This window comes from Centroberyx affinis, unplaced genomic scaffold, assembly GCF_046629955.1.
Source record: "Centroberyx affinis isolate AG114_WGS23_722 - 3 ecotype Tasmania unplaced genomic scaffold, CSIRO-AGI_Caff_v1 ptg006430l_1, whole genome shotgun sequence".
In the NCBI taxonomy this organism is placed as follows: Eukaryota; Metazoa; Chordata; class Actinopteri; order Beryciformes; family Berycidae; genus Centroberyx; species Centroberyx affinis.
Window position 1 is genome coordinate 2,741 of NW_027283263.1, and position 15,067 is coordinate 17,807.

Genomic DNA, 15,067 nt, shown 5'->3' on the forward strand with positions numbered 1-15,067 from the left:
AGATTTGGACAAAATGTATTTATATTTTTATAGCCAATGTATTTCCCAGCCTCTAAAACCCCAGCTTCCAACCTCCCATCTGGCCCTCAGACTTTCCCACAACGAGGCCAAAATTGCCCCAAAACACACAACACATCCATCACTGGTCAGAAGAAAGAGCGGAGAGGAGAAAGAAGGGAGAGAAGAAAGGGGGATGAGTGAAGGAGAGGAGAGGGCTTGGACTTGGAAAAGAGACGTGGGACCCGCAACGATAAACAGCATTAAAGCTTTACATGAGAACATGGACTTCAACCAGCTCTACTGTTTGTCTCTGGCTGTTTACCGAGTCCCTTCCAGCCTTTCATCTATAGATGACATCAGCAGCCACTCTGTTTGTCATTGGAGCTGGATTACATGACCACTCACACACTCTGTCTCGCATAGACACAAATTGACTCATTCTCACGTGCTTGCTGAAACATGTTAACAATTAGTGACAGAGCCAATCAGGCAAATGGAGAAGAACTGACAGACTAGGAAACATTTCAACGGTTTGGAATAAGGGTGGAATGAAAATCAGAGGGAAAAATTAGTCAGGATGTGAGGTTATCGAGGACAGGGGGATTTACAGGTAAAGGCAACTGGAAAACATGCAACACAGCCTCATTAGTAAAGTTAGGTTTATTTGTATAGCACTTAATCACAGATGTAGTCTTAATGGGCTTCCCGATGCCCAGATTATGAAACAATAAATGAAAACGAAAGTGACTCAAATTATACCCTCAATGAGAACAATGAAAAACTCATTAGAAAACCACATTAGGGGAAAAAAAAGAAAGAAATAACCTTGGGAAGGACTACACAGAGAGGGATTCCCTGTTCCAGGACGGTCAGGCACGCAATGGGTGACGACAGCAGGAAAACGATGATTAAATACTGATAATACAATGGAACAGAACAAAAACACCCCGAGGTACAGTGTGAGTGATGTTGTGTGATATGTTGCTCCGCTTTGAACCGGTGATGTAGGAAAATACAAAGAGGGGGAAATCAAGGCGAATACAAAGCGCCAGAATAGCATTTTCTCCACATTTATGACGTAAGACAGTCTAATGCACTATAATTGTAATTGGGACTGGAGCCTTCCTCCAGGATTTAAGAATGAAGGGGGGGGGGAGTTGTGCTGTAATAAGCGGTTTGAATTAGGAAGACATGGGCCTGTGGTTAGAATACAACCGACCCAATAAAACCCCCCGAAGTGGTTCCCTCCTCCTGCTTCCCAGCTACTGAGCGCTCCTCCTCCATGATGTATATTACCAGGGAGGAAGCCCCCAAACCCCCACGGCCCCCCCGGCCCCCCGCCCCATCTGTTTTGCTTCTTCTGTAGTGAAACTCTAAACATGTGGGCTGATGTTCGGGTCAGAGGTCTACATGTGGGGGTCTCTGTGAGTGTGTGGGATTAGGGTGCAGCCCCACCCATCCTCTAAGCACCCCCCCCAAACCCAGCAAACTCCCTGCTTCCACAAACCCCGCAATCAATCGGTCTTTGTGGAAAAGGGGGCACCTCCTCTCCCTCTCTTTGCTCACCCATACACACACACACACACACACACACACACTCTCACACACGAATGCACAAACATGCGAGCATCACATGTTGCTGTTGTTGAGCTGAGAGGTATCCTGGGGGACAGAGTTCATACAAGGCCTCCCTTCTCTTTCTGTCATACATACTCAAGATAAAGACTCTCAACTCTCCCAACACCCTCCTCCATCACTCCATCACACTGCCCCCCCCCCCCTGCATCCCAGAACAAACAGCCTGCCCCTCACCCCGAACACAACCTCCTCTTTGCTTACACACCCATCTTGCACACGCATAGACACACGCACACACACGCATACATAACATGCTTTCTCGCGGAAAAAAACAAACCCAGTAGTTTCCATCATCTTCAGCCAATGTCCGCCTCACTGATTTATTATTGTGGTTGGTGGATTAGCTGCAATTTATCCTGTTCAGGTGGGTTTTCTCTCTGATCGAGTTAAACTGGTAAAGCGACACTTTGGTTAACTTTATACAAGCCACTTGCCTCTGCTTAGGTTTCATTTAGTTTCATTAGCAGAGAGCTGGAGGAGGGACAGGGGAGAGAGGAGAGCCAGGAGGAGGGCAAATTAAAGTGTATTTCAGCGTTTATGGAGTTTGGCTGAATAATGTGTATTTTGCGGTTTAGGAGAAGACCTGTAGCCACTCGCGCTTTTTAATGTTGTTATTTCTGCTCTGAGTCACATCTCAGCCGAAGACTGCACATGCTTTCTATTAGCTGAACCAACAAGGAAGAACACACATACATTCACACTTGTGTCATGCATACACACACACACTCTCACACACACACACACAGAGTGCCCACTGACTCTGGTTAGTTATGTGCCTCTGCTTCTCTTGTCTGTTTGCCCCTACCTTCTGGCTGACCTGTTCCTCTCTACGGTGACCTGTCCATTCAACTGTGTCCAAGTTCTCATTAGTGAGAGTCTAAATGAGCTTCACAGTACAGCTATAAACAGGACTTCTCTTCCAATCTTGTTCCAACCCCTCTCTCTCTTTCTTCTTCCCACAGTTGTTTCAGTTTAACTTCTCCTCTTGCTGCTCCTCACCCCATCCATTACTAGTGCTGCAGGCCGCCCTGTGGCCCATAATACAGGTTTGTGTTCAGAGAGATAAAACGTATCAGAGAGTGTGTGTGTGAGTTCCCTGCTGTAGCTCTGGTGGGCTTTAACCGCATGTGGTCAGCAGTGCGAGAGCTGTGTTGTTGGACACCTCCGCGTTTCGATGTGTGTGTGTGTATCTGTGCGTCTGTTTCTATATCAGGCTCTGCGGTAGTGATAAGATCAGAGCTGGGCTGTCCCTAGAGATGTGTGTTTGTGAAGGAGAGACACACACCCTCCGGTCAAAGTTGTAAGATATGATTGGCCCTGTGCCCCACGGCTCAGGACCACAGTTGGCTGATGCGGGCTGAGCGAGCTATCAATCTCCTGCTGGGTTACAACACAGCCTGTGACAGGACGGCAGGAGGAGGGCAGCAGTTAAAGGCTTCTGACAGTCCGCTACCAGTCCATACTGCTTGATAGCTATTTATTGGCTTGTCCAGGGAGCGCTAAAAACTTTTATTGGGAGAGACATCAAACACATTTTCAGCTGTGACTTATGGTTCGAGGTGAGGGTTAAGAGAATGGTTAGTGTATGTATGGATGGATAGTAACGACCCATTTAAAGCTTCCTCCCCGTACACACGAGTTTTCAGGTCAACCCGAGGGCCGAGCGCCGCAGCTCCAGCACGGAATGTTCTGGATATTTCTCAGAAAGCCGCTCCTGCCTTCTTTTCTCTTCTCTTTCTCGCTCTCTTTTTAGCGCTCTTGCTTCTCTTCCAGGATGAGTTATTGGAGTATTTAAATTATGATTTATCGCTCCTATGAAAAAAAAGCACAGGCTCACGAAATGTTTTCTTAGCCTTTCGCTGTACCCTCACTTTGTCTTTTACCTCAGCCTTAGGGTTTTTGAAGACATGCATATGTGTGTGTGTGTGTGTGTGTGTGTGTACATACACCGGGCTCTGTCCTCTCTCCCCTGGTCGTTTACAGCATTCACAGATGTGGCTTTGTAGCGAACAGAGTATTTTCCACAGATCCCACCGATGGACCGGAGCGTAAGTGAAAACATTTGAACGTAATTGTGAGTGGTGATACCAAAGCGCAGCAGATTGATATCATTAGCGTTCAAAGCTTTCACTCTCATGGCAAGGTTGTGACTGGTGGGGCCGAGTGACTGGTGGCGCATTTGCTACAGGAGGATGTGGTTAGAGTCGAATTACATTGTATCATCAGTTTTGTTTTTTGTTCAAACAGGAACTCCATGAATGGGACTTTTATTCTATAAGAAATAGCCCGGTTCCTATTGATGATTCCACAAAACACAGCATATTTTCTGTGTGTGTGTGCATGCTTGTGCATGTGTGCATTTCATGAACGAGCTAGTGAACTCGATCTGTAACATTTGCCGAGTGACATGTCACCACCTCATTACGTTGATATTATTGATTTAACCCCGATTCCAGCAGGTTAATTCAGCTCCATTCCTCAACCCCTGTAGCGGCCAGACTGGGACAGTGCTGTATTAGGAAACCCAAAGCCAAGGAAAATAAACAAAGCTGGCTCCAGATCTCAAATCTCTCCATCTGATCAGATCAGACTCCCTCAAGTGTTTTGCTGGAATGCTCTGTTTGGCTCTGATGTTGCCCTACTTTTCTTTCTTCCTTGTCGTTTTTCTGTCTGTCTCTCTCTTTTTTTTCTCTTTCTTTACCTCTCTGTCTCTCTTTAGAAACAACAGAAGTATGACTGCATGCCAGCTTTCTGTTAAAAAAGATAACATCTTCTCTACATTTCCTCAGTGAAAAGCTTGTTGTAATTCCACCTGCAGGTAGGGCTCCGTTTTAAATTTCAAATGAAGAACGTAAAGATGGGTAAAGTTGGAGAGTAGAGTTGGGATGTTTCTCCCACTCGCATCCAGAAGAACCTACTGAGGCACCACTGACAATTACTTTTTTTCGTGTTGTTTTTTCATATTGCCCTATTAGATTTGTTTATCACATAACCTGTGTCAATTATATGGCCCTACACACTGGTGGTGCCTACACATACTTCAGACGTCATTCTATACACCTATTACACACCTCACACAGGTCTCACACAGGTCACATTATATACATCTGTACAATGTGTACATATGATACAATTCCCCCAGCATGCTGTACACAGTATATGCCAGTCCGCAGTCTCCAAAGGAAAGCCAAAGAAGCGTTGCTAAATGTTTCTGTCTGCAGCCGGAGCCTCCAGTCACGAAACATCCTAACCTCTCCAACCTCTCAGCCAGAGCTCTCGCAGCTGCTCACACACACACACACACACACACACACACACACATACACACACAGGTCTATATTTGTGATAGTGTGCCGGTGCAACCAAACAGCCTTTTCTGGGATAGGAGTGCTTGTTCAAAAAGGAAAACTTAAGTGAAGAATTCCACATTGTAGGAAGACAGCAACTCCCAAGAGCGGACTGCAACGATATATTCTTCTAATACATAATGCTCACTTGATTGTTAAAGACTATAACAAGCTTACGCATTTCAATATTGATGTCTTTGGCAAAGCTTCTACAATTCTACATACACTACATACAGCTGCTTACCTTTCTGCTACCAGTGGTGTGAGTGTGTCTCCTGCAGTTATAGTTTCACGTGTGTATTGTATTGTGTCTTCAGTGAGCTGCAGTGCTCAGGACTCATCTCTCTCTCTCTGTCCCAGTCTGCTGCCTCCTCCCTGGGGCGCTCTCTCACCGAGTCCTTCTGTTCCGGTGCTGGAGATCAGCCTGCTGGTCCTAGAGTCCCAGAGTCTAAGGCCTGCTGTCAAGGCCTCCTGCCCAAAGACGTGCTCCTCTCTGTGGGCTCAGCTGGGCTGGGGCTGAGGCAGGGGCATGGTTCAAAAGCCGGCCACTTCAACAGACTGAGCTCTGATGACTGATGCCTTGAGTTTTTCACAAAGGATGGAGAGACGAGAAGAGGGAGGGAAGGAGGAAGAGAGGGGAGGAGAAGGGGGATGAGGGTGTGGGAGTTGGAGATTGCTGTTTTTTTCTCTCTCTCTCCCTTTTTTTGGAGTGGCCCAGCCTACCTCTGATGTCAGTCTGATGGAAAAAAAGACAGAATGAAAGAAAAAGAGAGAATAACAGAACCTCCTCATTGAGTTTCCCATCCTCAACAATGGCCTTCGTGGTTCTAATAAAGAAGAAAGAGAAATGAGTGAGAGGAAACATGACCTGGTTGAATTCAGGAGTGTTTGTGTTGAGTCTGGAGCATGGGTACAAGCTGCTTTGACCCCCTTATTCCTTCATACTTTGATCAAGGCCCCTGTAACAACCTCCAACCCCCCTCTCACTTGCTTTCTCCCTCTGTAATGGGAAGGGCTGATTGTAATGCTGTTGAGGTCTCAGAACAGCTTCCTGCTGGGATTCAGCTGGGGAAGTGAGAGCAGGAGAGAGAGGCAGGCAGATAAAACTGATTTGTGGTGCTATTGGAGAGAAATCCTAGCTCCAGGTGTAGTCTGAGCTCGCCTGGTCATCTTTCCTTGCTCTGCTTGCCCCCTACCATGGCTCTGTCATTTAGTTTAATGTGTCTAGGCATGTGAGACTTGAACAAAGCTCTTATCCTGTTGGGAGCCTTTTGGGTTCACAGAAAAAAATGAGTTTTTTTTTCCTGAAAGCTTTTAACAATCTCTGTTAGCCTGATAGGTATCTAACAAAGAGAAGGAGACAGAGGAGGAGACATTCCCCATACTTAGTGACCACAATTATTCCCTCCGGTTTCAGATTTGATCTTCATAGTCTCTTCACACATGTGCAGACATACACATGTAAACACATGCAAAGTGACTCTGTGCCCTAACCACCAGTTTCCCTGAACATGTATCTGTGTGTGTGTGTGTGTGTGTGTGTGTGTGTGTGTGTTCCAGGCAGGATGGAGTCCTGCATGACTAAATGCTGTTATCCGTTGACATGCTCTGAGATGAGCAGCTATAGCGGTTAAGCCTCCGGTATCCCCCTCTTCCTCTTTTTCTCCCCAACACTCAGTCTCCCCCTCACAGCTGTGTCTCCATAACCTTGTAAACTGCTACTTTGGCTCTCAGCCCCTCTCTCTCTCTCTCTTTCTCTCTCTCTGGTTCTAATCAGATGGTGTTGTGTATGGCATCCTGAAGAAGAGGTTTGACCCTCATCTTTTGAGGCTGGTTCTGTAGCTATGGTGTCAAAGTACTTATTTGTACATTTGACTGCAGGCTGTTGCAAATGTCATGTTGTCTAATGTGTGATAACTTCTCTCACATCTGCGCTCGCTCTTGACTCTGGCATGTGAAAGATGCATTGAGCAAGAGGAAGAGGAGGAAAGGGAGAATGGAAGGAAAGGCACACCAGCAGTTCACTTTTGAAGCTTGTTAATCTCACTTTCCAGAATGGTGAGAAGCTGCTCCTGGGTTTGTCTTCTAATGTTAATATTTATGTAATGAGAGACTAAGAATCTGAGCTCTGCTCCAAGCCTGCCAGGGAGAAGCAAGGGAAAGATGGAGAGAGCAAAAATGACAAATGAAGTAAGGATAGAGGGGGAGAGAGATGTGGCTGATATGGAAGATATGCCATCAACACAAGACTAGGTCAACGTAACTCAGCATTCATTTGGGCAAATAAAATCTGTTTGAAACCGGAGTTAAATGTATTAAAATAGGAGAGTCTGTGAAGGGTTTTAATTCCTGTCTGTTTTGGCTAATGTGATATCAAACAACCAGGCTGTAATTACCCCTGATCCTTCACACCAAGAGACCCGCAGCTGCATGGCACTCGCACATCATCGTGCGTCCAAGCAAATCCGGCCTATTACAACATGATGTCCAAACTTGTTTGTGTCTACATGTGTTTGCTTTCTAATGAGCCAAGCTCTCTGTATGTGGTCTGGAATGGCCTTGTATTCCCTATTGGTGTTTGAAATAACACCTCTGACAGATGGGCTCTGTCCTCACTTGGCTTGCACTCGGGTCTTTTGACCCGCTGCAGGGTGATAGGTTAGCATGGGGGAGGAGGGCTGTGCACTTCTACTGGTTTAATCAAACACATTTCTTTCTCTGCTTGCGTCTTTATTGTAGGTATGTACCTGTCCGATCTGACGTACATAGACTCAGCCTACCCCTCCACCGGCAGCATACTGGAGAACGAGCAGAGATCCAACCTGATGAACAACATTCTCAGGATCATATCAGACCTGCAGAGATCCTGTACCTACGGTGAGATTACACACACACACACACACACACACACACACACACACACACACACACACACAGTCACACATTCAAAGTGGGTTGAGATACTCAACTGGAGGCAGACACTCAATACCAACAAGGTGTCATGTTGTTATTACTTTAATATACACACTCCAGACCTGGTTTATGGCCCAGATGTCTTGTGAAACCAGGAGATTTGGCTACATGAGATTACACGCATACACACACGCATACACACACACACACACACTAATGCTGCCTCCTATTGTCTTCCCATGTCTCAGATATACAAGTGTTGCCTCATGTCCAGAAGTATCTCAACTCAGTCAGGTATATTGAGGAGCTGCAGAAGTTTGTGGAGGACGACAACTACAAGTAAGACAAAACTTTGTTGTTTTGAAGTTATGTCATGGTGCTACATAAGAATGCTCAGGGACTGATCCCACTGAGCAAAAGACGTGATTTCAACGTCGCGTCTATGCTTTAGCTCTCATATAGCCCAGGATCATTACGGCTATGTATAGACCTATTTTAGACCACAGTAAGCAGTAAATACATTATTACAATGAATAAACATCTGTAAATACCGAAAATATGCACCAGAGAAGTCCTGTAGACTGGCCTACAAGATAATTATCTGAGCACAAGAAGTAATTTCAACATTGCGTCTATGCGTAGCTCTCATATAGCCTAGGATAATTTTGCCTATGTATAGACATCTAATAAACTTTCACTTTTCAACCCCATTTAAACTTAATTTAGCCTAGACAGCTATGGGCCATTTAGACGTGTTTTAAATGTCTAATCAACATAAAATTGCTCAGTGGGATGTAAAAGCAGTGATACAAAGAGCAACGTTTTGACCGCTCTAATGGGTACCAATGCTCAAGATGTTGCCTCATCATGCATCACCCTGCTTTAGTCACAGGAGCATCTTCCTGCCAGGAAAATTGGAAATAGATTTTTGATCCTGTTTCTCATTTTATTGTTTGTGGCGTGCAGTGAGCATCTACGTTACGAAAAATTAATTGAAGATGAGTTCAAGATTGAGTAATATTCTTTATCCAGGTTGTCACTGAAGATTGAGCCAGCAACCAGCACACCACGAGCTAATGCCTCCAAAGAGGACCTTGTCGGTGAGTTATTCACCGAATTAAGAAACAGTGTCAGTCTCAAAATTCGTCAAATTAAACCTGTGCATCATCTCTTCATCTCTCTCTACCCTTCTTGGTCCGTAACTCTGTCCTTCCCTCCCGTTGCTACCTACAGGCCAGGAAGCGTCGGCATCTCCTCTCTGCGGCCGTAAGGGTACGGTAGCAGCTGAAGGAACCAAAGTCCCGGCCACACCCCCCTCCCCCAGGAACCTGCTGCCCCATGGACACAGGAAGTGCCACAGCCTGGGCTACAAGTCAGTTACAGTCAAGCGCTCATTAGGGATTTGGGAACGCATCGTTTTATACTATGTAGTCTTATGGAGGAAAAGGCACAAGATGGATTAAAAAAAAAAAAAAAAAAAGCATATATATTGCTCATAAAGCAAAAACATTAACCCCTCTCTTTTTCTCTCTCTCTCTCTTCCCCTCTGTTTCTCTCTGTCACTACTGTACTCTATGTCTACATAGTTTTATCCATAAGATGAATACAGTAGAGTTTAAAAGTGCTACGTTCCCCAATGCTGGTTCTCGCCATCTGTTGGACGACAGTGTCATGGAGAGCCACACTCCCACCAGAGGACAAGCAGAGAGCTCCACTCTGTCTAGCGGTATCTCACTCGGTAAGGCACATGCATAAGAACACGGTGCATAATTTGTATTTACTATCGTGCTCACTGCATCTGACATGATTATTTGTATCTTTGTGTGCAGGGAGCAGTGAGGGCTCTGAGCTCAGCGAGGAGATGTCTTGGCCAGCTTTCGAGAGGTAAGGTTAATACATGTCACTGGTGCTTTCTGATAACATCCACATACAAAAAGTCGATGGTAAAGTAGCCCCACCCCTGTTGTGATTGAGTGGTGTGTGAAGCTCTGGCCTCAAAATACAGCTACGCAAAATGATGTGTCTTTCAAACATGTACACATGCCATGAGCAGCATTGCTTTTAGCCTTGCAGCCAAGGCCGTCATGCCTCATCCCTCCACTGCTCTTCTCAGCCTTTAGCAAAGATATAAAAGACGCTCTTCAGGCAACCTGAAATGTATTAACAACTGTGTGCGCTTGACAGCTGAATCCCCTAACCAGTAGTCCCAGTGTGCCAATAATTGTGTGGTGCCACACTCACTAGTCCTGAAACAAACATCGTCCTGGCCCAGAAACCGACAGGCCTGAAACTCATCTTAAACTCCTTTCCAAAACCTCAATCTTCTAAATCCTTTAACAATTCTGTAACCACAAACCCATCAGTAACTCTTCTAACAGTGTGCCAGATGACCACTCCTTCATCCAACCCTAACCCTTGTAATTTGACAAAAAAAAAAAAAAAAAACACCCGCAAAACCTTAACAGTGTTCCGTGCCCCCTATCCTATCCTATTCTGAACAGGACTCGGTTCTATCACTCTCTGGGCCCAGTGACCCGCGTGGCCCGCATCCCCTACAGAGGAGTCCTGAGGCCCAGCAGGTATACAAATCCCGACCCGAACGAACCTGACACGAACCAAACCCTCTCTCAGCCTCCCTCCATGCCCCTCTGCCCCTGCCAGGGGCCACTGTGTGCTGGTGCTTAGAGTGTGTGTAGCGGCGGGATAATCAGGTGGTGGGAAGGTGTGTGTGTGTGTGTGTGTGTGTGTGCGCGGGTGAAATCATGTGTTGGGTAAAGGGTCTGCTGTGGCTCGGGGGTTATGATTCTCTCTCTTTGCTCTCATGCTGCCAACCATCAGTCTATCATCCGGCTCTTGCTTTCTCAGACATGTGCATGCGTGTGCCCTCACACACACACACACACACGCGCGCGCACACACATATTGAGCTTACAGTCGACCTAGAGTTCTTCTGATAGGTTTCCAAGATATTTCATCGCTTGGAGCTAAAAGTGAGTTTCCATAGTCACATTGAGCTCCATGTGTTGCTGGAAACAAACTGTTGCATCCTCATTCCTAAGGTAGAGAGGAACAGACTCTCAGGATTATTATGTGTGATTGTAGCCAGTTCTCATGGACGTCCCATATGAGACGTCCCTTGCGGTTAGGGCTGGGTCTCCCTTCTGTCTCTCTTTCTCTCGCTCTCTCTCTCCCTGTCTCGCTCTCTGTCTCTCTTTCCACCAGGCTTCACTGGGCTCCTGCACCGGGCTTCCTGCTCTGATCCTCCAGACAGACACAATCTGCACACCACCTTGCCTCTCTCTGCTCTCCTCCCTGCAGATAGCAGTGCAAAGATTTATATCTGTGAAATTCAGTTCTGTAAATACAAATCAGGCCAAATAGGTGTGGTGGAAAACCCTTCATAATTCATGAGTTAAAGCAGATTTTTTTGATAAGTAAGAGAGCTTTGCAGATTGCATCTGCCTATACTACCACTACTACTACTACTACTACTACTACTTCATCTATGTTTTGATCCTGTGTGTGTGCGTGCGTGAGGATATGCATGTTTGCCTGCGCGTGTGTGTGTGTGTATATACAGTGTGTAATGTTATTCTCTGTCCTACTGTAGCTCAGCTGAGTCAGAAGAGCTTGCAGTTCACTTGTATCCTGGAGCAGTCACAGTCCAGGGGGTCTTGAAACGCAAGACTGTCCTCAAGGAGGGCAAGAAACCCACGGTGAGAACAAACACACTCACACACACACACACACACACACACACACACACACTCTCTCTTACAGTACATGTACATGTGCACATGTGCTGTACATACACGAAAACCTCCAGGTATACGGGGTGAGTCCTGGAGCAGACGTGCAATAAAGGCCGTCTCCAAAACATAAGTGGGCCTTGGAGACTCATAAACCCGCACACTTCCCTCTGTTTCTGTCCGTGCCTTTACTCAAATTCTAATTGTCTTCCTCTCTGACGATGCCAGTATTTCTGTCCCCTTTCTTTATGTTGTCCTTATGTCTCTGAGCCATTTTTCTACTCTGCACTGAGATTCTCCTATTCTCATTTTGGCTGGAAACAAATCTGGAGCTCTTTATTGTAGGTACCATAACTTACATAAGACTGACATAGGTGATCCTGTAGGTGATTTATGAGCTTCTTTTGATGATGTAACGAGGTCTCAAAAGTTTTCCCCCGATCTGCCCGTGTAGTCAGGGGAAACCTCTTAACACAAGGAGTATGAATTAGCTGTTCACTTAACTCTCTTGCTTTCTTTCACATTCCATTCCCCTCATCTCCTCACTCTCATTATTTTCCTTGTATTAGTCTCAGAAGCCTTCAGCCCTTTCTGTAGAACTTGATGCTAATTTAGAAAAGTACATTCATTCTCCAGCCATCCAACCAAGCATGGACTGGAAAAACCTTTTTCCTTCCCCAAACCATCAACAGGCGTGCGGTCTCCCTTGCTTTTATTTATCCCCTCTCTCTGCCTTTCTAATCTTCTCGTGTATCTTTATCTGTCCCAGTTGTGGGTTTCTAGGTATGTGATGCAGCACTGGACCAGACACAAAGCCACAAACAACATCCCACTTGGTTTACTCTTCAAAGCCTGGTGATAGCACACTGTAGAGCTGGCATCCTTGTTAGAAGATGTTTACCAACTTCTTTACAAAAGGCTTCTTGCATTTATTTACTTGAAGCTGCTTGTCATATGCTGATGAGAGCCGTATTGTAGTATTGCATTGACCCAGTCAGGCTGTAGTGCAGTTGTGACTGGATGTCACCTTTGTCCCCCCAGGTGGCTTCCTGGACAAAGTACTGGGTGGCTCTGTGTGGAACTCAGCTCTACTACTACCCTGCCAAGTCCCTGAAGGGCACTGAGAGAAAGCACGTAAGTAGCACACACACTCGCACACAAACACACACACTGGTCCATCGCCATCAAACTGAAACTCCTTTTCTAAGGGTGCATGTTTGGAGCAGCTTAACCTTTAGTTTGGTTTGTTTAGGCAGGTGAAAACAATGGCATTCAAGCTTGCGTGCGCACCAGATAACCGCACTGAGACGCCTGAATATGCAGGTTTCAGTCTTCTTCCATGTGAACTGTGGTGCGGTGTGTTAGGGGTGAGAACAGAAACCTACCAACTACAGGAAACGACCTCAAAATGCACTCAGTTTTATGGGCATAAGGAGATGGATGTTGACACCTGATAGCCATCATTTAATCATGCTTTGAAAATGTAGCGTAACCGAGGTGAAAATGCAGCCTCGGCTCATGCTCATATTCAGCTGTTTCTTCATTCCTGGTATGAAGACCAGAGAAATTAAATTACGGCAAAGAGGGCAGACAAGTCCTGTATGCTTAGCTAAAATTACAGGGAGTGGAATCGGATTTGTTTTGCCCTGAAAACTAGTGGAGTGTACACAGTGTATCTGCCTCCATCTGTGTTTGTGTGTGAAAGTGCTTGGGCTGTATCAGTTTGACAGGGGAACATTTATTGAAACTGTACAGGAGCTCAGAGGAGAGCAGAGAGGGGAGGAAAGAGGAGAGAAGGAGCGAGGGCTACAGTGTTGGGAGAGGGGGACAATGAGGACAGGAATAAACAGGATGCAAATGAGCGGAGGGGTCGATGGGCAGATGCAGTAATTTGTGTGTGTGTGTATGTGGAGGAGGGTGGAGGGGTGCTGGCGCAGCAGGGGGACAGACAGATGGTAGCACTCATTGAATAATGAGACCCATGACATCACTGCAGCCCTGTGTGTCACTCACAGGCTAATGAGAACCTGGTGGAGTGCACATTCACGCTCACAGGCGAGACCGAAAGAAGTTACACATGCACCAAAGCCTGTTTTATCGCTTCCTACCTCTGTGTTTTCAGCTTTTTAAGTAAAGGAGCGTTTACACACAGCTAGCGGCAATCATCAAGAGAAGGAGAATTAATGTTGTTTTCACTTTCTCTCTCTGCCCCAGTTCAAGTCGACGTCCAGTAAGACTGTCTGTGTGGTGGGTCTGATGGCCATGATGGCCGACGACCCCGAGCATCCTGATGTCTTCCTGCTGACCGACTCTGAGCACGGTGAGACACACACAACACACACACACACACACACACACATATACACACTCGGCCACTGTAATAGAAAGGGTGTCTGAAAATGATGACAGGAGGCTAAAACGCAGAGAAAATACTACGTTTTCAAAAATATCCGTATACATGTGGACAGGGCCTTAAAAGCAAACTGTCACGTCTCTGAAAATGCCGATTTGTTTTGAACAGGTGAACAAGGTCAGTGGACATTGGTTTGTGAATGGTGACTTCTAATATTCACACACAGATGCACAACAATTGTGTCTGTCTGACCGAGCAGTAACCCTCGTTGTGGACTGCATGCTAGTCATATCTGGCGTTCTTTGTCTTCATACACAGCCATTTGTGCACACAGAAACACACACACACACTCACACACACCAGCTGCCCTTGTCCTCAACCTTTTCCGCTGCACACTGGGCTGTGAATTTGTTTTTTTTATTGGACTGGCTCATCTAGAACAAGGCTTCAATTCGTCCGTCCAGAGTGTTGAGGAAGGAGGAGGAAATGATCGGCACAACTGGCATCTCACACTCTGTTTTTGTCTCTGTTTCCTAGGTAACACCTACAAGTACCAGGCAGGGAACAGAATGAACGCGCTGCTCTGGTTCAAACATCTGAGTGCTGCCTGTCAGAGCAACAGGCAACAGGTATGGTGCACACACACACACACACACACACACACACACACTGTTGAATGTTCCCTACGTTTACACATCTCACTCCTTTCCTAGGTGCCAGCCAATCTGATGTCATTTGAGTGACTGATGCTGGGGAAGATAGTGTGACTGAGCAAAGGAGAGAGGGATGAGGAAACAGACGGGGAGGAGGAGGAGGAGGAGGAGGAGGAGGAGTATTGACTCAGTAATGGGAGCTTTCACTGCCATGAGCCCTGACCGCCGATTCTCCTAGCCCTGGCCTCACTGCAGCCTCACCTGCCACCACTGCCTTAACCAGAGTACCCTGTGTGTGTGTGTGTGTATGTGTTTGTGTGTGTGTGTGTGTGTGTGTGTGTGTGTGTGTGTGTGTGGATGGAAGTGTGACTATTTTGGCTGCATTGACTACTGAACAAGGACCTGCACCACTGC

At 46.2% G+C, this 15,067-nt stretch overlaps 1 protein-coding gene across 1 annotated transcript; it reads left to right on the forward strand.

Moving 5' to 3' along the window:
* Positions 1-7,724: 7,724 nt before the first annotated feature.
* Positions 7,725-14,743, forward strand: ralgps2 (Ral GEF with PH domain and SH3 binding motif 2; the record flags this gene model as incomplete). Its single annotated transcript, XM_071512661.1, has 12 exons — positions 7,725-7,862; positions 8,147-8,237; positions 8,931-8,998; positions 9,132-9,270; positions 9,485-9,636; positions 9,728-9,782; positions 10,400-10,477; positions 11,509-11,614; positions 12,689-12,781; positions 13,862-13,967; positions 14,538-14,629; positions 14,714-14,743. Coding segments are annotated over 12 exons (1,148 nt in total), but the record flags the coding sequence as incomplete, so codon positions are not given.
* Positions 14,744-15,067: the final 324 nt, after the last annotated feature.